Source organism: Protopterus annectens, chromosome 1.part0 (assembly GCF_019279795.1).
Source record: "Protopterus annectens isolate FY-2018-M chromosome 1.part0, PAN1.0, whole genome shotgun sequence".
Classification (NCBI taxonomy): domain Eukaryota; kingdom Metazoa; phylum Chordata; order Ceratodontiformes; family Protopteridae; genus Protopterus; species Protopterus annectens.
The window spans coordinates 1,717,908,866-1,717,933,265 of record NC_056725.1 but is presented as its reverse complement, the minus strand read 5'-3'; the positions used below and the strand labels follow the sequence as shown (position 1 = coordinate 1,717,933,265).

The 24,400-nt window shown below is 41.4% G+C and overlaps 1 protein-coding gene across 1 annotated transcript in view; it reads left to right on the top strand.

The window, feature by feature from the left end:
- The window catches only part of ADGB (androglobin), a 4,124,629-nt gene that overhangs the window by 2,040,475 nt on the left and 2,059,754 nt on the right, over positions 1 to 24,400 (top strand). The window contains exon 16 of the mRNA XM_044074542.1: positions 3,840 to 4,008. Coding sequence (XP_043930477.1) covers positions 3,840 to 4,008 — 169 coding nt within the window. The remainder of the gene's footprint in view (positions 1 to 3,839; positions 4,009 to 24,400) is intronic.

Below are 24,400 nucleotides of genomic sequence, written 5' to 3'. Positions count from 1 at the left end.
TTCAGACTGTTTATAATGATAATTTTCAATTAACAAAGTCTTTAATTTTATTCAACTCTCCTATTCCAAACTGTGTACCAAAAAAAGACACTAAAATCCTATGGTCACTATTGGCAATTGCACGTAAAATCATAACTATACACTGGAAAAATTAGGCTTCGCCTACGTTCAAGGAATTTGAGACTTTAACAACAACAGTTGCTCACATGGAAATATTAACAGTGAAGAACAGAACTAAAAGATCTACTTCTTACTATTACTCTTGGATGAAAGTACTGGAAATACTTGAAAATATCGAAGAAGATATATCATCTTATGTTTCTAACTTTATATAATATAGAATTTCAATGTTATTTGCATAGACACCAATGTAAATAGTTATATAATGGTTTGAAGTTAGTAATGTTTTAGAATTGTAAATATTTTATTTATCTTTATTTCATGTAATGTTTAAGACATCTTATTTGAAATAATAAAAAAAAAATATTTAGTGAAGAAAAAAAATATATAAATTCAGATATTTTAAAAATTCAAATGTTTTAAAAAAGTTGTAATTTTACATCTCTGTTCCTCCTTATTATTAAAAGCTTATGCAAGTGGTTGTAATAAATTTTGAAACATTCCTTATACTTAAAACAGCATATAATATATAAATAAAATGATGCTTCTTTTCTAAAATGTTAACATCAGTGCCAGCTAAAAACTTGTGGTATGCATTGCCATCTAGTGGTTATTTCAGAATATTGCAGCTCTCCACTTATAAAATATTTTCCATATAATTTAACATATACATTTAAATATACATTTGAAATACATTCATGTAAATAGATAAAATTAAATGTTAAAATTTCATTCCATATATAAAAACACTTTTAATAGATTCCATAAATAAATAGATAAATAGGTTGAATATATATAAATATAAATTCAGTATTATAATTTAGCTGCTCTGAGCTTTAATAGGGGTAGAATGCTGGTGTGTTCATTCAATCCTGGTGTGTTGTATGATTCTAAAGTCATTTGCCACCAGAGCTCCCTATGTTCCAATTTTTCTTCCCAAGGTCCTCCCCTAATGTCCCTTTCAGTATGTTCAATCACTGAAAATATGAAACTAGCCTCTTTACATAGTAAACTGTGCTTATAAAGTGCATTGCTTTCTTTGCAATTTTTAATATCATTTAAACGTTCAAATATTCTCCTTCTTAGTTTCCTTTCAGTTTTTCCTATGTAAAAGGACTGGCAAACCTTACAGGAAGCAAAGTAAACTATACCCATTGAATCACAATTGTAGTGATATTTATCATTCACTATTAACCTATTTCTGCTTTTAATGTTAATAACGTTGTTATTAGAAATGGCCTTGCATTGAGAACACCTACCACATTTATATGTCCCCTTTTTCCTTTTATCTTCAGAGTTTACTACACTTTTGTTTTCTAATAGATTTCTGATACTTTTTGAGTTTTTATATACTGTCTTAGTTGTATATATATTCTCTTTATTCAAGTCCATCAATTCAATAAATTTACTCCATTCCTTATTAAAGATGGTTCTTACTCTGTTATTAATGCTATTAAATTCAAGCGTTAGAGCAAGCTCAAAATTCCCATTGTCATTTCTTATATTTGTCATGTTTTCAATGTTGTTTTTCGTGTTACCCCCTCTCACTATAGGTAAAAATCTACTGTTTCTACCTTTAATTACTTCTTGCTTAATATTGTGTACAAAATCTTCTGGGTATCCTCTTTCCCTGAACATATTTTCCAATAAATCACATTCAATATAAAATGCTTCCTCATCACTAGTCATTCTACATCCCCTTACGAACTGGCCTTTTACAATATTCCTTTTTACATGAAGGGGATGTGAACTATCAAAATGTAAGTAGGAATTACAATAGGTTGGTTTTCTATAAATTTTAGATTCCAGCCTATCTTCTTTTTTAAAAATTTCCACATCCAGGTATTGTAGTATGTCATAGGAAATATGATAGGTAAATTTCAAGAAATTACTTGATTGTTGAAGATATTTATTTTACTAAGGTTAATAGAAATGATGTAATGGCTATTAGGCTACCATGCAGAACAATATTAACTTACAAAAGACATGCTGGAAGGATAAATTAAATTATGACAAAACATTGACATATTTTGGTCAGCATGGATATGTTAAGGAATACCATAACAGGTAAGCCACTGTTCAGTTATAGGTGATCTCAGAACTTAAGCAGAAGTGATGTTACAAAAAACAATTGAGTGGTATGAATGTGAGATGTAGTCAGAGAACAGGTATTGTGCCATGCACAGATTGCACTTACTGTAAACGTATATGCAAAGAAAAGGCCTTTATAAATCCTATCACTAAGGAAAGATATAATTTTAATTATTTTACAGACTTTAATTTAAAGAACTTAATTTATCTTACTGTTTGTACAGTTTGTTTGCATATTATGTTGGAAAGCAAATCTTAAATTAAAAGAATGTGTATGTGACCACCTTTCAGACATAAGAAGAAAAGTAAATACCAATGAATTTTTCAAAGAGGTTAATGAGATGGATGAGTCATGTTACTTTAAATCTATACTCCTGAAGAGTGTATTAGAGGATTTTAGAAGGTGAAATCTGTTTGCCAAACACAGAATACTGAGTATAAAGGATTAATTTATTATGAGCTGTTACATTTTCTGGTTGAATAGAAAGAATTTTATTAAGCCTGTTTTGAAGATAAGGCAATTAAGGAAATGAAATCTAACCAATGATATTTTGGACTTTGGTCACGGGATCTTTATTGTAAGTATTTAAATGTGTTTTATGTTCTCTGTTATACAATTTGACAAAGCAGCTTTGCCAAAAAATGTTGGTCCTTTTTTAATTTGAATAAATGTTACTCTGCTGTGGTTTCTAGAGCCAGTTTTTGCTGTTTCTTGAACATTAAGCAATCAGGCTGTTTTGACTCATAATGAGTTAAAAGGAAGTATCTATGAATGACATACACCCTCCTCACACTTCTCATATTGCATCACAAATTTTTGTTGTGTAACTTGATTGTTTATTTTTCTTTGAAACATAAAATCAGTTCCACTGCTGCACAAGTGCATCAGGAAGTGCATATGAAAGTAATTATTTTTTTCTTTTTTCTTTTTCTGTATCTTGTTTCTGTGTCCTTATTTTTGACCACATATATTTAACCAGTAATGCCTTAATAGCATTTCAGAACAAATTATCAGTTAGCATTAAGAAATGTTTTTTCTTTTTCTTTCTTTCTTTTCTGCTCATACATCTCTTGCTCAAGAGAAGCAAGTAAGGTTTTAAGAATTTGTAATAGTAAGACTAGTTAGAATGCATGCACTGTACTTGTACATCTCATATTGCATGGCATATGTTTGTGCTGAATGCTGCTTTTTTGATAAATCACATCTTTAAAGTATGTGTGGCATTTCAATTTGCATTATACATAACTTGCATGATTCACAGATGTGTCCTGCAAATCCTGTGATGCATCTGTTTTTGAATATGCAAGCATAATAGCATATAGACTAAGACAAAAACGTATAAATGAATTGTACCTTATTAACTTGGGCTCGACTCCCATACTCTCCAAGTGCAATTGTGACACTTAAGTGTCTGACTTAAACATAAAGAAAAATCTTTTGAGTTTCTCCTGTAAACAGTTGTGTTGTACCAAGCTGAGAACATCTTATCTGCTAATACATTGCATTATATTCTTTACACTTATTATACTTTGACAGTGCTCACTTAAGTCCTAGTGTGAAGTGGTAGTCTAGATGTACCATTCTGAACTTAAATTCACTATGTGTTTCCTTTCATTATTCATTGCAGACAGCCCTACAGATGATGTTCCAACTAGTCATACTCAGATATCAGAAGCAGTAGAAGCTACTAGTCAGCTAAATCTTTTAATTAAAGAGAAAGAAGACATTCAACAAGAAAAGAAACCAGTCCTCGGGGAGACATGGATCAGTTTTGAGGACTTCTGCAAGTGCTTCCAGTAAGAATTAATATTTTGCTATAAACTTCTATTTTTTTCTTCTTAGTTCACTCTGTATAGTTTTAATGTAACAATTTTTTCTCAGTTGCTTTCAATGCATATGCACTGTGACCTTTTACAGTAAAGGATTGTTGGGGAAAGGTGTTTGAGAGGTGTAACCCTGATTCACAGTCTGGTATTAAGAATTGGAGTTACATCCTGTTATACATCCTCTTGCTTCTCTTTTTCTGATGCACAAAGGAATTTATTTCATGAGAAAAAAAACACTATGTAGATATGGGGGTGTTGTGTCTTTCAGCTTATGTTTGGCATGTCCCTGTTTAACATGTGATGAAGTTACTTTAATTTTTTTTTTTTTAGTTTTCTTTTTGTCTGAAATACCAGACTGAAAATGGACATTTAGTACACTTTCCTATAATGTGTTGCATTTACATTAGTAATATATATGATATGGCAGCTTATTTCTTATTCCCCTGTTTAGCATAAGAAATTAAACATGGTGTTTGAAGTATTGGTTGAAGACAGGATGCAGCTATAACCTCCAACAAATCCCTATTTGTTTGAAAATTGAAATCAGTGGTACAATAAATTGTTTGTTCTTAACTGTGAGCAGAACTTAGAAGAAACCTGAGCAATTACATTGTACTTGGCAGCTTATTTCTTATTCCCCTGTTTAGCATAAGAAATTAAACATGGTGTTTGAAGTATTGGTTGAAGACAGGATGCAGCTATAACCTCCTACAAATCCCTATTTGTTTGAAAATTGAAATCAGCGGTACAATAAATTGTTTGTTCCTAACTGTGAGCAGAACTTAGAAGAAACTTGAGCAATTACATTGTACTATATTATATTACAAATTTATTGTATTTCTGCATATTGCAGTGGATTTTTTTGAGTTTCTAGAGTAGATTGGCCTTCACAGAAGTGGATTTTTTTTATCAGTAACAGAAGTAGTTCAAGGAGCTGTGCCACTAATTGCTACTGAGCTTTATAGTGGTAATAAAGTCATTCATAATATTTTGGTCTGGGGTATGGTATTTGCATGTGCCCCTTATGATAATGATACTGGCTGCATAATGCACTGCTGTCTCCTGGTAGTGCTTAAACATGTGGAAGTAGAAGGCCAGAATAATTGCAGAATGTTTTCTGACTGAGGAGACATTTATTTAAAAGCTTTAGGAAGTGTGCCATAAAGTTTAGTGGCTTGCTGATTTGGATAAATAATTAAAATGGAGCAGAAGTTAGATCATCTCCTTGCCCAGGTAATGGGCTTGACTAATGAGTGAATTGGCAGCACCATCCTAGGACTTGGCTCCCACTTCTTTACCTGATCCAGGTGCAATGCCTGCGGTACTGGTGCAGCTGTACACATCTGATGGTTAATCTCCTCCTCTCCACTTCTCTTACATATGAACAAGTTCCAGAGATAACTAAACTTCTGCACTTGAGGAAGCTGTTCCCCCTTTACCTGCAGTGAGGAATCCAGTCTTAACCTGGAGAGAGCCATGACTCCTGATTTAGAAGTGCTGATTCTCATCCCATCTGCTTCACTTTTAGCAGTGAACAGCTGCATTGCACAATGGAAATAATTAACTGAGGCCAAGAAGAAAGCATAACCTGCAAACAGAGATTATGTCTCCAAACTGTTTATTTAAAACTGCAAGAAAGACCCAGCAAAGCTAGAGTCTTCACTGTGTATTATCTTAAACCTCCTGTAATGGAGGCCCATGGGAAATATGCAGGTAATCTCTTAAGAATTTACCATTGTTCAGCTACATGACATCTGAATGCCCGTGACATTTTAGTTTTTAAATATTTTTGGGTATATTCAGGCCAAGTAAAGCAAAACCCCACTAGCTGTAGACATGCCATGTTTTGACCCTTTACTGACCTTGTCAATACAGCATAAGTGGATCATTTAGGGGTCTAATTCACAAGCATGAAATCTCACATAACCAAAGATGAGAAGACAAAGATGAGAAGTCTGAAACTTCAGTTGAACGATCACATAACTGATAAGATTCCCATGGTAAGTAACCACTGGGCCAACAAGAGGAAATTTACCCTTTTTCTCACTGTAGTGCGAATCTGGAGTTAGTATATTTAGTTAGGGGGTGTGGGAGGTTGGAGATGCTGCTGTGTATTTTCTGTTAGTTGTTGGACCACTGGTTACTTACAATGGGAAATTTGTCGGCTATGTGGTCATTTGCTTAACTGAAGTTTCGGAGTTCTCATCTCTGTCTTATCTTCTGTTATGTGAGATTTCATGCCTGTGAAGTAGACCCATCATTTAGCTATATTTAAGATACACAGAGGTTCATATCAAGACTGATGTCTATAAACATTAAGATGCCTGCAAAATAACCCATCTAACACCCAAACCAAAGGGTAAAAAGGAAACACAGACAAACTATTCAGAAAAACTGCAAGAAAAGATCCTTTGAGACTTCATTGTGTAATGCATTAAACCTCTTTTAGTAGAGGCACATAGAATATATGTAAATTACCCTTAAATTTCAACTGCTCCTTAATATCCTTTCCATGAAAATCATGTACAACAGAAGACAAGGCACACCACTGGAAAAGTCCTGTGCCCATCTTGAATATATTTGGCTTAACTTTGAGAGTACTGACACTGCTTTTTCACCACAAACACAGGCTCCAAGGTACCCTATAATGTTATGGCATCTCCCACAGGGCATTTGGCAATACTCTCTTCCATGCCTTCTCCAGGTCCATGAAACACATGTAGATAAGACTGGCAAATTTCCCCCAGCTACTACTGTATCCGGGGAAGGGCAAATAACTGATGCACTGTAAGATTGCAAGGATGGGAAACCCAATGTTCTTTCTGAATCAGAGGCTCAACTTTTAGATAGAATCTCGTTTTCAGGACCATATCAGCGGTTACTGTTGTTGCCTTACAGCGAGAGGTTCTCCAGTTCAATTCTCGGCCTGGGTGCCTTCTGTGTGAAATCTGCATGTCCTCCCTGTGGATATGTGGGTTTTCTCTGGGTGCTCCGGTTTCCTCACATATTCCAAAGACATGCAGTAGGTGGATTAGGTACACTAAATTGGCCATAGATGAGTGTGTGTGCATGAGTGAAGGCAAATGAATCACCACAGCAAGGTTAACCACCGGGTGGTGTAAACCTTGGCTCAAGATGATTGTCACTGCAAAAATTAAACCCCGACCCCATGTGCAAAATGGGAAAAGGGGTTGAGGATGGATGGATGGATGGATGGATGGATCAGGATGACACAGCACCATGGTACCATGATCTCTTGCCCACACCCCTACAATTGCTCAGTCATCACGTGCTGGTAGGTAGTTATTTTCTAAGGAGATGGGGGGGGGGCTCCTTAACACACAGCAGATGTCAACTGGGAGAACTTCGTTATATCTGTCTATGTCTATCTATATTTACACATACATACACTTATATCTTTGTCTGTATTTGTACCTATATTTATCATCAAATACCAAAAAAAAAATACTGAATAATGAAACAGCGAAAAAATTCCCTGAATTCAAAAGTAACCGACAGTTTAATAAGCTGACGGTCAAAAATTACTAAAACCACCAACAGGCACATATATTCTCCTCAGCAAAACACAGATCCACTACATAAGTAAATATAAGCTTTTATTTTACAGGGTCTAAATTCCCAATGTAGCCACCCATCCCACAAGTTTATGTATACTAAATGATGCATGGTTGCATAATCACAAACAAGGAAGAAATTTCCCAGAAGAATGGAGTCACTGCTGGTGCATACTAAGAAACTACACTGACGTGATTTCCTATAACAACAAATCCATAAGAAAAATGCCCACACAAAACATACAACTAATTAATCTGTTCAACTTTACAGCAATAAACCACATTAGCATTTTTAGTTCTGTGAATCTGGCATTTTTTGTACCCACAACACACGTGTTAATCAAATGACTACTTGATGTTTGTAGCATACCTCTCAACCTCTTAGAGCAAAAAATCTGGACAAAGCCATAAATAAAAGTGGGACAAAGGCCCAAAAATAGGGACAATTTTTAAATATTGTCTTACAAACTTAGAAAGTTAACGGTATAATAGGTTTTGCATTAACATGAATTTTCTGAAGGGTATGCAGTCCGAAACTCAAATGTCTGTTGATATTTTCTAAATTCACTCTTTAATGATTTGCCACTAATTTACCAGAAAACCAAAATTTTATGAAAAACGGACCAAAAACATGAGGCAAAACTCTGGACATACTGCGAAAATCTGTACAGTTGAGAGATATGGTTTGCAACAAGATATATATATATATATATATATATATATATATATATATATATATATATATATATATGTATGACAAAATAAATCAAAGTGGTGATCCTGCTTCAGTGTGGAAAGATCTACAAAACATTACAAACTACAGAACACCATCCCCCTACACTGCAGCTAATTACCAGCTGGCTGATGACTTGAATACTCTTTTACTGCAGGTTTGATAAGCCTGAGGCTACAAATGACACTTTTGCCAGATTTATCAGTGTTCAGACTTATATGACTCTCTCTTCCACACATTCTCACATTCAGCCTGCATTAGTTATCTCTGAGGATGATATGTATCATTTTTTTAACAGACAGCAAATTAAGAAAGGAGCTAGTGCAGATGGGGTTTCACCCTCCTGTTTAAAAACATGTTCTGATCAAATGGCTCCTGTTTTTACTCGGATTTTTAATAAATCATTAGAACTGTGTGAAGTTCCCATATGTTTCAAATAAGCCACAATCATTCCAGTGCCTAATAAATCCACTATAACAGGACTGAATGAACACAGGCCTGTTGCTTTGACATCAGTGGTCATGAAGACTTTTGAGAGGCTGGTGTTAGGTCACTTGAAGGATATTATAGCTCCTGCACTGGACCCCCTTCAGTTTGGTTATCAAGAGAACTGGTCAGTGGATGATGCAGTTAATATGGGTCTGCACATCTTGACAACCCAGGGACATTTGCAAGGATTCTGTTTGTGGGCTTCAGCTCTGCATTTTGTACAGTAATTCCAGAAGTTCTTCACTTGAAACTCTCCCAGGTTTCCACTCCTGCTTCCATCTATCAATGAATCACCAGTTTTCTAACCAATAGGAAACAGCAGGTGAAACTGGGGAAATTTACATCTAGCTATCGCACGATAAATGCAGGTGCCCCCCAGGGATTTGTGCTCTCCCCACTGCTATTCTCCCTCTACACTAATGACTGCACCTCTAAGGACCCCTATGCCAAACTTATTAAATGCGCAGATGAAACCATTACTATCGAGCCCATCAGGAATGGTGATGAGTTTGCATACAGATGGGAGGATGAGCATCTGGACCTTTGGTGTTGTCAGAATAATCTGGAACTGAACACTCTTAAAACTGTGGAGATGACATGGACTATAGGAGTAGTGCTACAATATTATCCCCCCCCCCTTTATATTTAATACTGTTGTGTCAGTTGTGGAATCCTTCAAGTTTTTGGGATCTATAATCTCCCGGGACTTGAAGACGGAGACCAGTGTAGGGTCCATCATAAAAAAGCACAACAGCGAATGTACTTTCTGCTTTAGCAATGGAAGTTCAACCTCCCACAGGAACTGTTGATTCAGTTCTATACAGCAGGCATTCAGTCCTATACAGCAGGCATTCGGTCTGTTCTGGGCTCATCCATAGCAATGTGGTTTGGATCTCTGTCTAGTCATTACAAAAATAGGTTACATTAAATAGTCAGGTCTGCTGAAAATATCATTGGTGCTAATTTTCCCTCCTTACAGCACCTGTACTATTCCATAGTCATAAAAATGGAAATGGATGGCGCAGTGATAGTTTTTTTGCTTCACAGCAAGAGGTTCTCTGGTTAAATTCTTGGCTGGAGTGCCTTCTGTGCAGAGTCTGCATGTCCTCCCTGTGTGGGTTTCCTCCAGGTGCTCCAGTTTCCACCCACATTTCAAAGCCGTGCGACTGGAGCTTTTCTACTTGGGCCTCCAATGAAAATCAGCTTTGTTCCAATTTGGACTTTCCCAGTAAACAAATGTTAAATAAACAAAATAAATAATAAAATAAAAGAGCAGGGAAGATCATCACCGACCCTTCACATCCAGGTCACCATCTTTTTGAACTATTACCATCAGCCAGGCGTTATAGATTAATACACAGCAAAACATGCAGATATAAGAACAGTTTTTTTCTATAGGCCATCAAATTCATTAATGGTTAACTCAGATTATTAGGTTGGGGTATTTTTTTCCCAAGCCTCAGAGAATTCTGCAGTATTGTTTACATATTTTTAATACTTGTTTCTTTCAGCGTTTATTTCAGTATTTCTTGCCCTGAGTTGCACTTTGCACCTTGTATGTATATGTATATTTACTTTTTTGTCTTGTTTGTAATAGTTGCATGTATGTCGTTTGTCTTGTTCCTAATAGTTGTATGTATGTCATTTATGTAATTCATACTTGGAGAGTCACTGAAACCAGAGTCAGATTCCTTGAGTCTGATTCTAATATATGTGTGTGTGTGTGTGTGTGTGTGTATATATATATATATATATATCATATAGTTGTCATTAATGTGGCCTGTGAACACATTAATTGACTTTATTTACAATTTAGTCTGTGGTGATAGTGGTCAAATTATATTATAGTCAAACTTCAGCAGGTTGATTGCAATATAATTCAGACGTTTTCCTACCTATTTCGTGGTTGTGTGATCGTGAATTTGGTATATTAATGGTGGGATAAAACTCCTTCCTCCATATAAAAGCAAGATTTTGAGTACTTTTCGGTGATTGTAAATGTAATGGATTTGTTTACATTTGTGATCACTTGTTTTAGATGTTTTTGAGTTTAGATGGTAGGAATTGCCTATTAACTTTTGCAAAATGTTTTCAGTGTATTAAAGTTCATCTGCAATAAAGACTCTCTCTCTCTCTCTCTATATATATATATATATATATATATATATATGTATATATATATATGTGTGTGTGTGTGTGTGTATGTATATATATATATATATATATATATATATATATATATATATATATATATATATATATATATATCCCTATCAGATGATCGAAGTTCTGAAAATTTGAAAATGATATGGTCAGACCATATGACCAAATTTTTGGAAATTCAAACATTAAAAAATAAAAACAAAAAGTTTATTTTTTTTTTTTTTAACATTACATTTTTCCATTCCCTGCAAATTAAATATACCAACTCTGAGATCTCACTACAGTGAGGAAAAAAGGTAAATTTCCCAGTCTGCGCTGTATCATGATCTCCATCTGAAACGTTCAATGTTTCAAAATATATATCATATATATGTATACACACACCCATGCATAACGTCTTTCTCCCTCTCTATAAATATATATATAATTTTGGCAACAGATATCACTTTTATTGAATTATTAGATGGGTCTACCCAAAGCTAATCTGATTAAAGATTGTTCAGATTTTCAAAAGTGACATGTCTGTTCTTTTTACATATGAATTCTGACTTCTGTTTAAGTCATAAGTGCAGTAAAATAGAGCTTTTGCAATATGTAATTATTAATGTACACACTACTGCAGTGTGTACATTAATAGTCACACTGCCACAGTGATATTCCATTGTATAGGCTTTTCTGCCATAAACTTGGGTTAACTTTGGGTAGACTCATCTTGTAAGCCTGTAAACATTTAATTGTTGCTACTATATTTTCTTTTTAAAATGCAAGACTTTTCATAATTCCATTGTAATTTACTTTAAAGTATCAGCTGCATTAACTGCAAATTTTCACCTATTAATTTAAAATTGGACCGTCCGAGTTTCCCTTTCCACAACCCTTTTTCTCTAAATAGTTATTATTTAAGGTATAAGACATATTTATTTATGTATTTACATTTCCTAACTGAGAATGCTCAACTGGAAGACCCATTTTCATTGGATTCCTAAGAAGGAAAGCTCTAGGCTTGGTGAACATAATCATTATTTTTAAGCAGTGAATCCCATGATGTTAAGTTGTCTATCTCACCTTCATTCTTGCTGGATGGGTTCGAAGCCGATCCTCGGCTCTGACTCAGCCTTCTACTAAAGCTCGAGAGCTATTTACTGGCTTGAGGCCTCCCCATATCCAACAAACCAGATCTCGTTTGCCGCTTCAGCTACGAAGTTGCATTTTTACTGGCTCAGGTCGTATTAATCCTTTTTCAGCTAATATTTAACTGTATTTTTTCTTAGAGATAGATTGTCTTTACCTTGTAGTATAGTTATACTGTGTATCCGCTAGTTTGTCTCACTTAGGAAACTTGTTTTCTGTTAGAGAGATTCTACCCTTCCCCCCCTTGTTTCTTCTCCATTAGTGTTTAACCCCCCCCCCCCTTGTTGTACCTATAGGAGTAGTGTTTAGCCTTCTAGTTTTTTGTATATTTTTTATTGAGGTTGTTGTTATTATTATTAAGTGTGGGTGATAATGATAGTTTTTTTCTGCTTATTATTGTTAACTTATCTAGTGCGGGCGTGTGAGTGTGTCTGTGTGCATTGTTTTAAGCACTAGTGTAAGTTTTCTCTCTTTGGTATCCCCAGGCCAGTATGTCCAAGGATACCAAAGTTTCAGGCTTCAAGAAGTGTGACTCGTGCTGTCAGAAGATGTCTCTGACAGACGGTCACACTTCTTGCGTTTATTGCTTGGGTTCCCTACACCTGCAGGACTCCTGCTCGGTCTGTCATACCTTCAGCCCAAGAGTCCTGCAGGAGCATAGGAACAAGCTTATTTTGAGAGGCCTACTCAAGCCAGAGGGATCCCCGGCAAAGCCTCAGTCTGGGAAATCCTCAAAGCCCACCAAGCCGTCGGCTCCCAGTTCGGAGCCTTCGCTGGGCGGAGCATCTGCCTCCTCTTCGGCTCCGGCTGGAGCCGACACCTCTAGACCTCAGTCGGCTCTGACTTTACTGTCGGAACCGTCATTGGGCCGAAAACGTTCTAGCTCCCCTTCCCTAGAATCGGTTCGCTCGGCTCCGAGGTCACCGTTGCTTCAGTCGGAACGAAGCCATAGGTCCCACTCCTCTTGGTCTTCCAGGTTATTCGACCATGACTTGGAGAGGGTGGTCAGTAGACTACTTAAATTGCAGGCCCTGGCCAAGATGTTAACCAGCCCTTCTCAACAGACTGTGGCTGTCCCGGTGTCTTCAGCAGTTCCTCCTCCGACTCCCCTTTTGTGTTTGGAGCCGGAGCTGGTTGGGGCTCGAATCTTGGAAACATCAGAGCCGATACCACACCTTTCAGCTCCTTCGTTGGCTCCGATCTCTTCATTGGTTCCTTCCTTGGAGGGATCTGGGTGCCGAGACTTCCTCGTCGGCTCCTAGGGGGTGAGTGGCATCGGACCCTTGTCCGACCCCGTTCTCTCTCTCGGGGCTTCGTCGCAGGTGAGCTCGGCCCCAACATCGGCCTCGGAGCCGTTCCTCTCGGTGCCAGGAGGGGTTCACGTCTCTTCGGAGCGGGGACCCTCTGCTGTGCCTGACAGGGGCGCCTTCGAGGTCATGAGGAGCGTGCTGACTCCTGAGTCAGCTCCTTGATTGGCCTCTTCGGCTCCTCCCCCTGTGGTACCTGCATCGGTGTCTGGCCACCCTCCTGACCCCAAGCGTAGAGAACAGACGCTCCAGGCTGCCCCATTGGGTGTATGTTCCTCTTCCGAGGCCTCCCCTGATCATTCAGAGGAGCCCCCTCGGAAGAGAAAATGTAAGAGGAAACATGTTGACTCCCCCGAGTCAGTCACGTCTGATACCGACTTGGAGGATTCGGAAGGGTCCCCAAGATCCCCCTTTGAGGATGTCTCTTTTTCAGACATCCTTGAGATCCTTAAGCAGAGGGGGAACTGGACTGCCCTTAACCCTTCCGAGGACGAGTTGGTGTACCTGGGCGCATTTGGTTCTCACCCTTCCACCTCCTGGGTGTCTCCACCCTTCGACCCACTCATGGAAGTGGTGGCTCGAAGGGCGTGGCCAGCCCTGGACACAGTGGAACCAACTCCCCGCAGGCCCACTAATTTCAATACAGCCTCACCCGACAAACAATTTCTGACAAAAGGTGTCCCTGTTGATGCCATGGTGGTGGCAGCAGCCACTAAGAAGGAGTTGGCTGACCCTTCGGTGCCTGTCCATCCACCTAATAAAGAGTCTAGGACAATGGACAGGCACTGGAAGCAGATATTTTCTTCAGTGGCTTTTTCCATGTGGTCGCTGAATTATCTGTGCCATTTCACCCGCCTTCAAAGGGATCTTCTCAAGGAACTGGGTGATACCCTTCAGGATCCATCAGCTGCGGGGACTTAGGATAAGATTAACTCCCAGCTGGCGACCCTTAACTCTATCATCAACTCCTCCATGCGGCTCATTTCTTATGCAGCCAATGGGGTGAGTAGGGCCGTAGGTACAGTTGTGGCTTTGAGAAGACATGCCTGGATGCGGTTATGTAACTTTGCTGACCCCTTTAAGGCATCCTTCACCAATACCCCCTTCGATGGTTCCACTCTGTTTGGACCACAGGTGAAGGATACCCTTACCAGATGTGAGCAGGAAGGCAAGACTCTTTCTGCTGTGGGAGTCCGTTTTTCTACTCCTTCTAGACCATACCCTAAATGTCAGAAGAGTGGGAAAATGTGGTTTCGGAAACCCCAGGCAGTCGTGTCTGACAAACGTGGTGAGTTTCCCTCCAGGGGCAGAGGAGGGAACAATAATTGACGCCACCCGAGGGGCAGAGGGGGTCTGCAAAATCAGGGTAGCAGAGAGTCTTTCTCTGACAAACCCTTTCAGCACCCCTGAGGGGCTGCCCAACTGTCCACCTTCGGAGGCAGTCGGGGGAAGATTGGCACTGTACCCAGAAGCCTGGCAACTCCTCACACAAGACAAATGGGTACGGTCCATCGTATCCGAGGGTTACAAAATCCCCTTTGTCCACACCCCTGTACAAACAACCAGGTCCCTTACAGACTAAGGAAACAAGCAGTGCTAGAAATTTCAAAACTGCTAAAAAAAAAAAAAGGCCATCCAGCCAGTCCCAGCAGACCAGCAAGGATCCGGGATTTACTCCAAGTTCTTTTTAGTACCAAAAAAGACAGGGGACTGGAGACCCATTTTGGATCTCAGCAGGTTAAACAAATCTGTTCAAAGAACGAAGTTCCGGATGGTCGCGCTTCAGTCCATTCTACCCTTTTTGGGTCAGGACAATTGGATGTGCTCCATAGACCTTCAGGATGCGTACTACCATATCAAAATGGACAGACGCTCCAGAAGGTTTCTCCGCTTCCGGCTGGGAGCCAATCACTATCAATTCAGAGCCCTGCCCTTTGGTCTCACCACAGCCCCCAGGGTGTTCACCAAATGCATGGCAGTGGTTACGGCTCACCTGAGATGGCAAGGATTCCAGGTGTTTCCATATCTAGACGACTGGCTCCTTACTGCTTCCACCAGGCATCAGGTACTGCGAGCCAGGGATTATACCATCCAAACTTGCTCCGAGCTAGGTATCTCAATAAATTTCAAAAAGTCTGCATTGTCGCCTTGTCAATCTATAACCTTTATAGGCACAAGATTAAATACAAAAGAGCTGTCTGCAAAATTTCCTTTAGACAGAGTATCAGACATTCACCGACTTGCAGGTCTTATTACAGCGCAAGAGGATTCAGGTCAGATTTGTACTGAAAATTTTGGGTCTCATGGCAGTAGCAATCACATTACTTCCCCTGGCTCGTTTACACATGCGGATTCTTCAGTGGATGCTTTTTACCCAATGGTCTTTTCAACAACTTCCGATGTCTCACAACATAATAATCACTCAAGTCATGCAAAGACCACCTGGCTTGGTGGATGGTCTCCCTTCTAGTACTTCAGGGCAGACCATTTGTTCTTCCTCCTCCTGTTGCCACGGTGACCACAGATGCCTCCCTGATTGGGTGGGGGGGCATTTTCAGGGCAGGACTGTCCAGGGCACTTGGCAACCTCTAGAGTACCACTTGCACATAAACGTCTTGGAGATGAGAGTGGTGCTTTTAGCGTTGCAAGCTCTTCAGGACTCTCTACCCACCGGGACTATTGCAATTCAAACAGACAATATGTCTGTAGTGTGGTACATCAACAAGCAGGGTGGAACCAAGTCCTATCCCTTATGTCGAGAAGCACTCAGACTCTGGCAGTGGGCGATCTCCTCTCAATGGTTTCTGATAGCAACGCACATCCCCGGGAAGTCCAACGTCATAGCGGACAGGCTAAGCAGAGCTATTCTCTTGCCTCATGAGTGGTCCCTCAATCAGTCAGTAGCAGACAAAATCTCCCACAGATGGGGTCAACCTTGCTGTGACCTTTTCACAACTCCTCTCAACAGTAAGTGCGATGATTTCTTCACTCTCTTCCCCCTCCCCGGCCACTTCCCCAGAGACGCTCTAGTTCACGATTGGCCCCGGGGTCTTCTGTATGTATTCCCACCTTTTCCCCTAATTCCCAAACTAATTCAGAAGGCGACCGCGTTGAGATCCAGGATGATCCTCATTGCACCTTACTGGCCTTGACAAATGTGGTTCCCATTCCTGCATCGTCACTTGCTGGAGCAGCCTTGGAATCTAGACCCAGTGCCAGACCTCTTGGTCCATCAGTCGGGCGGGCTGCACCAATCCCTTCAGTCTCTCAACCTCACAGCTTGGTTGCTCCACTTCCAACCTTAGCCAGGCTTCCACACATTTCTCAGCCGGTGCGTGAAATCATCCTTTCTTCGCACAAATCTACTACCAAGAAGACTTATGCTAGTAAGTGTAAACGTTTCTCTTTCTGGGCAGAGGCTAGAAATATTGACCCCTTTACAGCCCCTGTCCATCACGTTCTAGTTTTTTTAGCAGAACTTTTTCGAGCTGTTTCCTCGTCTGCCACCATTAGGGTCCAATTGGCTGCTATTGCAAATTTCCACGCTGGCCTGTCAGAAACCAGCATCATGTCCCACCAGCTTTGCAAGGCCTTTCTTAAAGGGACTATTTTACTTAGGCCCCCAGTCAGAGATCCCCCGCCTCTGTGAGATTTAAACCTGATATTAGCTTCCTTGATTCTCCCTCCTTTAGAACCTGTGGCCTCCTGTTCCTTAAAATTACTCTCCTGGAAGACTCTCTTTTTAGTAGCCATCACCTCAGCTAGGAGAGTTTCGGAACTTCAAGCCCTCTGTACTCGCCCTCCTTATCTTGTTTTTCACAAGGATAGAGTTTCACTCAGGACTAATCCTTCTTTTCTGCCCAAGATACCTTCCAAAACAAACCTGAATCAGGCTATTGATCTACCTGTCTTTTTTTCCTAACTATTCGAACAAAGCTGAACAAAAGTTACACCAATTGGACGTTCATAGGCAATTACGTTTTTATTTGGATAGGACTAACCAAACAAGAAAATTGAACCGATTCTTCCTGTCCTATGCTGAGGGCAAACAGGGCCTGCCAGTTTCTAAAGTAACCTTATCTAGGTGGTTGGCCTCTATTATTACTTTGATTTATCAACTGAGACATAAAGAACTCCCTACAAAACCAAAAGCTCATTCCACCAGAGCATTAGCTACTTCGGTAGCTTTTCAAGCAAGACTACCAATGGAATCTATTTGTGCTGCAGCCACATGGGCCACTCCTCATACTTTCATTTCACATTATAAGTTGGATATGGCCTCTAGGAGTCAAGCTGATTTTGGTTTCACCGTGCTCAAGAGTCTGTTCCGATGAGCCACCCAGGACTAAGGTGCTAGGGACGCTGTCCCATCCAGCAAGAATGAAGGTGAGATAGACAACTTAACATTAAGAAGTTATGTACCTACCATAACGTTCCATGTTAGTTGTCTTCTTCTCGCCTTCTTTCTTGCGTCCCACCCTCCATCCCCCTAGCCCGGACAGACAGAGAAGAGCCCCTTTTTGAGGTCTTCTTCCTCTGGCTGAGTCTTATCTGGTTATGTCCTTCTCTGTTTTAGTACTGTAGGTAAACCTTGTAGTTTGGACAGGTGTCCTTGAAATTTTCTTCTATGGTGTTAGCTCTGCCAAGCGAGATCTGGGTATCTAGCACCAAGCATTGTGGGATATGGGGAGGCCTCGAGCCAGTAAATAGCTCTCAAGCTTTAGTAGAAGGCAGAGTCAGAGCCGAGGATCGGCTCCGAACCCATCCAGCAAGAAAGAAGGCGAGAAGAAGACAACTAACATGGAACGTTATGGTAGGTACATAACTTCTTATTCATTTTCATCCTTTCAAAGTTGGGTTGTCAGATCTTATGGAATCCACCCTCAGTGCCAATCTCGGGCTTATAAGTTCTAGAGCTCTGACTCCTCCCCTACCCATAGTATCCTTGAACTACAGATGCTGAGATCTCGTTTGCCGCTCAAACGCTTCAGATGTGCAAAGAGCTCTCTACTTTTTCACAAAGGTTTTTTCGAGTTATACTCCTTTCCATGACAGTTTCTTTAACTTTAAATATTTTTCCCTCTCACTACTAATAGTTAAAAAAACTTACAGATATATAATATAAAAATAGTAGTTTATCCTCTTATACTGTAAACTTTTCTAGTTGTTTAGCCCCCCTTTTTTTTGCTACCTTTATTACTAGTTTTTCAAGTTATTATAGATAGCTTAACATGTACTGTATTTTTCTAGTAATATTTTATCTTTTTTCAGCCTTAGCATGTCAGAAGTGCCAGGCTTCAAGCAATGCTCAGAGTGTGGGCACAAGTTGCCCCATCAAGGTCCTCATACAAAGTAAATTTTTTGTCTTAATGTAGCTTACCTAGACACAAACTGGTAGTCTTGTGCAGCCTTTAATGTCAGATCTCTTCAGACCTGATGAGATAAATTAGTTCTTAAGTGTCTCTTGCTCTTTCCAGTTCATACAGGACCTACCCCCTCACCTTCTCCTTCTACCTCTTCCAGCAAAGAGAAGATTAATACTAAAACCAAATCTCAGGACAAGGGGAAAGAAAAGGAAAAAAGTAAATCTCCATTGAAAGCTCCAAAAAAGAAATCACAGGAACCAATCACGTTTGTCAGTCCCAACCCTAAGATTCTGAAAAGAACAGAACTGACAACCACTTGTCCCCAAATTCCTTCTCTATCAGTAGGTTTTTTACTGGAACTGGTGACTTCAAGACTTCATTCACCCATACTTCAAGATAGGGGTATTCCAGCACCATCTCCTTTGAAGGTGCCAGCTGTTCTCCATCTTACCCCCCCCCCCCATGCAAGAATCCATATTGATCCAGCTTTTGGCATTGAGTTCTTCAGAATTGATTGGAACCGTAGTTCCTTTGTCAGAGCTCCTGGCATCTTTGACCCCCAACTATATCCCAATCTGTGTCGATGCTGATGCCATTAGATTGAGATGAGACTGAGCTGAAGCTTCAGAGCCAAGCTTCAGGGGAGTGAGTCAATGCTGAGGTTCTTGGAGCCATCTCTTCACCTCGGGACCTCAGCTGTAGACAGCTTGGGACCAAGATCTGTTTCAGAACCGAGGCTTATTGGCACTGAGATTTCCTTTTCTTCTTCACAGTGGAGGGAATCAGCAGTGCTGACAGCAGCCTGAGCTTTTGAAACTTTTGAAAGGGTTTTGGTATCTTCCAAAGACAAGGCAGCTATTATTATTTCAGTTCCACCGAAACCCCACCTACAGTCTGCTGCTTCTCCTCTACATCCAGTCACACAAGGACAGTCGTCACCAAGAGCTTCTGAGGAAATCTGCTTTATCAGTTCTCTCTCTGATTTGGACCTTTCTGCTGAACCACCAGAAGGTGTTCCCAGAAAACAAACGTAAGCAGAAACATTTAGATTTTTCATGTAAGTCTTTCATGGAAGATACTGGCTTAAAGGAAGGAGAGGGCTCCCCTTGCTCCATCTCTGAAGATGTCTTCTTTGGACATTCTAGAATTAATGAAACAAAGAAGGGTTGGGCATCCGAAGACCCTTCTCCAGATGAGTCAGTATTCTTGGAGGCTTTTGGTTCCAGACCAACTTTGTTCTGGTTGATACCACCCATTGACCCTGTCATAAACCTAATGGCTCAGCAGGGATGGAGGGATCCTGATGTGGTGGACCCCATTCCAAAGAAAAACAATCATATATTGTCTGCCCCGACTGAGAGGAAACACTAGAGCAAGGATCCACTTTTAGGTGCTTTGGTGGTGACAGTAGCCACTAAGAAAGAGCCCCATCTGAGGAAAGCTCTTCTATTCATCATCCTAATAGAGAGTCTAAGGTTATGGATAGGTATGGAAAGCAGAGTTATGCTTCAGCTACTTTTGCCCTTAAATCGCTGAACTATCTTGCTCACCTTACAAGATTCCAGAGGGACTTGACAAAGGAGATCACCAAGTCCTTATCAGGGGTACTGCCAGCTGATGTTCAGAAAACAGTGGACTCCCAGCTTTCCACCCTTCAGTCATCTAATGGGGCCATGCATCTGCTGTCAAACGCAGCTGATGGTGCAACCAGGGCAGCAGGCACTAGTATCACTGTGTGCTGGCATATCTAGATATGACTATGTGATTTCATGGAAGTCTTTAAGTCATCCTTCATTAATGCTCCCCTAGACAGGCCATCCTTATTTGGAACTAAAGTCAAGGATACACTTACCAGGAGTCAACAGGATGGCAAAACTCTGTCTGCAATTGAAGTATCCTTCTCCACCCCTCAAACAACATTCTCTAGAAACCAGAGATCAGTGAAGAAGATGTGATTCTGCAAATCACAGAGTTCTTTCCATGACTTCCAAGGTGAAAGACCTTCCCACAGCAGACCAGGAGACAATTTTAATGGATGATGCCCAAGCAGCAAAAGCCAATCTCAAAATCAACGTTTTCAAGGTCCCTTTCTGGAGTAAGCCTTTCATTGCCCCTGAACATTTACGTGACTGCTGCACTCTGGAGGCATTCGGGGGCATCTGTCTTTACACTCTCAAGCCTCACAAAAGGTAACATCAGATTTTTGGGTGCTAAAGATAATATCCAGAGGTTACTCAGTTCCCTTCAACCACAAAAGAAAAAGAAAATCCTTGATGTCCACCCAATCACTGGAACTTAGTAGCCATATAAATTTCCAAACTGCTCGAAAAAGGAGTAATCTAACTGGTCCCCCAAGCCAGTTCGAATTCAGAGTTTATTCTATATTCTTTTTAGTGCCAGTATAGACTGGGGACCTCAGACCCATTTTGACTTCTAAATCACTTCAACAAGTTTGTAAAACAGACAAAATTCTGGATGGTCACAGTTCAGTCTATTGAGCAGAGTGGGCTCACTTTTTTTCTGTGGATTGCAGGACACGTATTGAGTCTGCTTACTTACGGTAGGTAACAACCCAGGGCATAGGGAGGGATTATTGTTATAAAGGGATTTGTTTCTTGTATCTTGAGAGTTTGGGTTATATGTGCAGACAGTTTGTTCCATATGTTATACATATACAATTGACTGCAAAACTGAACATTTTTGTTATTATTATTAGATGTTAAGTTGTCTATCTCGCCTTCATTCTTGCTGGATGGGTTCGGAGCCGATCTTGGCTCCGACTCGGCCACTCTAAAAGCTCGAGAGTTGGTTCCACCGGCTCGAGGCTCCCCTTATATCCCACAATGTTAGGCGAGAGTTACCTCAGATCTCGTTTGCCGCTACAGCTTCGAGGTTGGTTGTTTCTACCGGTTCTTGGTGAGTACTATTTCTTGTTGAAATTAGTCTTTAAAAACCCCTTTAATTTACTTAGTTTAGTGTAGTTTAGAAAACTTTTTATTCCCTTCCAAAAAATTTCCGTTTCTTTCCTCAAGAACCTTAGGTTCTTCCCTTGGGCCTATAGGCCTTTCCTTCCCTAGTGGAGTGTGTGTGTATTATTTTAGTTTAAATTACTAGTACTGCTTTTATTATAATTAACCTGACAGGGTGTAACTAGTGTGTTTGTGTGCGTGTTTGTGTACACCTGTTCAGATAAAATGTCTAAAGAAGCAAAGGTCTCAGTTCAAGAAGTGTGATGCGTGCTGTCAGAAAATGTCTCTGACAGACGCTCACACGTCTTGTGTCTATTGTCTGGGGCCTTTGCACCTGCAGGACTCCTGTGCTGTGTGCCATGGCTTCAGCCCCAGGGTCCTGCAGGAAAGAAAGAATAAATTGATTCTTAGAGGCTTACTCAAGCCAGAGGATTCCCTGTCTGTTTCAACAGGGAAGCCCTCTAAGGCATCTAGGTCTTCGGCTCCGCAACTGAGCCGAGACCTAAGGTTTCTCAACCTTTGCCTTCATCGGCTCCGGCTGGAGCCGATAAGTCTCAGTCCACAGTTTCTGTGGCCCCTCGGCTCCGGCCGAGCCGAGGTAGTAAGTTCCGTGTCGGCTCCGACCAGACCTTCGGAGCCGACAACTAGGAAGAGGTCCAGGTCACCATCTCTTGGCTCCGTTCATTCGGCTCCAGGATCTCCCCTGCTGTCTGAACGGAGCCAAAGATCTCACTCCTCTAGGTCATCGAGGCTGTCGGATCATGACCTTCAGAGGGTAGTGAGTCGACTACTTAAGTCCGAGGCATTGGCCCAGATGTTTCAGAGCCCGACTCATCAGTCGATGCCTGCCCCGTCCATCAACATATTCCTCCTTCGACTCTCTTGAGCTCGGGCGGGTCGTGTCGGAACCGAGACTGTGATTGCGTCTGAGCCGATACAATTGTCTTCGGCTCCGTCGCTCCGTTTTCTTCCTTGGAGGAATCTCGGCCGGACTTCCCTCGTCGGCTCCGAGGGGTGAGTGGCATCGGACCCTTGTCCGACCCCCTCTCCTCTCGGTGCTTGGCGCTGGTGAGTTCGGCTCCGACATCGGCCTCGAGCCATCACTGTCGGTGCCGAGGGGGTTCTTAGCTTCTCGGGCGGGGACCTCTGGCTCTGCCTGACAGGGGTGCATTCGAGGTCATGCGGAGTGTGTTAGAGCCTGGCTCTACTCCACAGTCGGCTCCGTCCGCCCCTCCCTCTATGGTGCCTCAGGCTAAGTCGACTCACTCCCTCATCCCGGACCGCAGAGAGCCAGCTCCTCAGGAGCCCCTGTGGGATTTCATCCTCTTCGAGGCCTCTCCTGATTTGGCAGAAGAGCCCCCTCGGAAGAGGAAGTGTAAGAGGAAACACATTGACTCACCTGAGTCCATCACGTCAGACACAGATTTGGATGATTCTGAGGGTTCCCCCTGTTCCCCTTCTGAAGATGTCTCATTTGCAGACATTCTGGAGATCCTGAAACAGAGGGGAAATTGGCCAGCCCTCAACCCTTCGGAGGACGAATCTGTGTATCTTGAGGCGTTCGGCTCTCGTCCTTCCACCTCCTGGGTGTCCCCCCCTTCGACCCCCTCATGCAGGTGGTTGCTAAGAAGGCATGGACGGCTCCTGATTCAGTGGACCCCACTCCCAGGAGACCCTCTAAGTTCATAACAGCTCCAGCAGACAAACAATTTTTAACAAAAGGAGTTTCTGTGGATGCTATGGTGGTAGCTGCTGCCACTAAGAAGGAGCTAGCTGATCCTTCAGTACCTGTCCATCCACCTAACAAGGAATCTAGGTCCATGGATAGGTACGGGAAGCGGATGTTCTCGTCAGCGACATTTACCATGCGTTCGCTGAACTACCTGTGCCATTTTACTCGTCTTCAAAGGGACTTGATCAAGGAAGCGAGTGAAATGTTAAAGGATCCTACAGCTGCGGGTTTCCAAGATAAGATGAACACGCAGCTGGCTACCCTTAATTCCATAACCAACTCCTCCATGCGCCTTCTTTCTTACGCGGCTGATGGAGCGAGCAGAGCCGCAGGGACAGGTGTGGCCTTACGTAGGCATGCCTGGATGCGGCTATGCAATTTTGCGGACCCTTTCAAGACGTCTTTCACGAACTCCCCTTTTGATGGATCATCTCTCTTTGGTCCTCAAGTGAAAGAAACCTTGACTAGGTGCGAGACTGATGGCAAGACCCTTTCTGCCGTCAGAGTCCGTTTTTCTACTCCTTCCAGGCCTTACCCCAAAGGCCAGAAGGGTGGAAAGATGTGGTTCCGTAAACAATCTCAAGGGACTTCGCCTGATGCACAGAGTCGTTTTCCCACTAGAGGCAGAGGTGGGAATAACAATGGTAGACGTCGCCCTAGGGGCAGGGGGGGTCCGCAGAACCAGGGCAATCGGGAAGTCTTCCCTGACAAGCCCTTTCAGCATCCCTGAGGTGTTGCCCGACTGCCCATCTTCGGAGGCAGTCGGGAAGATTGTCACTGTACCCAGAAGCCTGGCTATCCCTGACTCAAGACAAATGGGTACAGTCCATCATTTCCGAAGGCTATTCTATCCCCTTTCTTCGCTTTCCAAATCAGTCAAAAAATCCCTTCCAGATG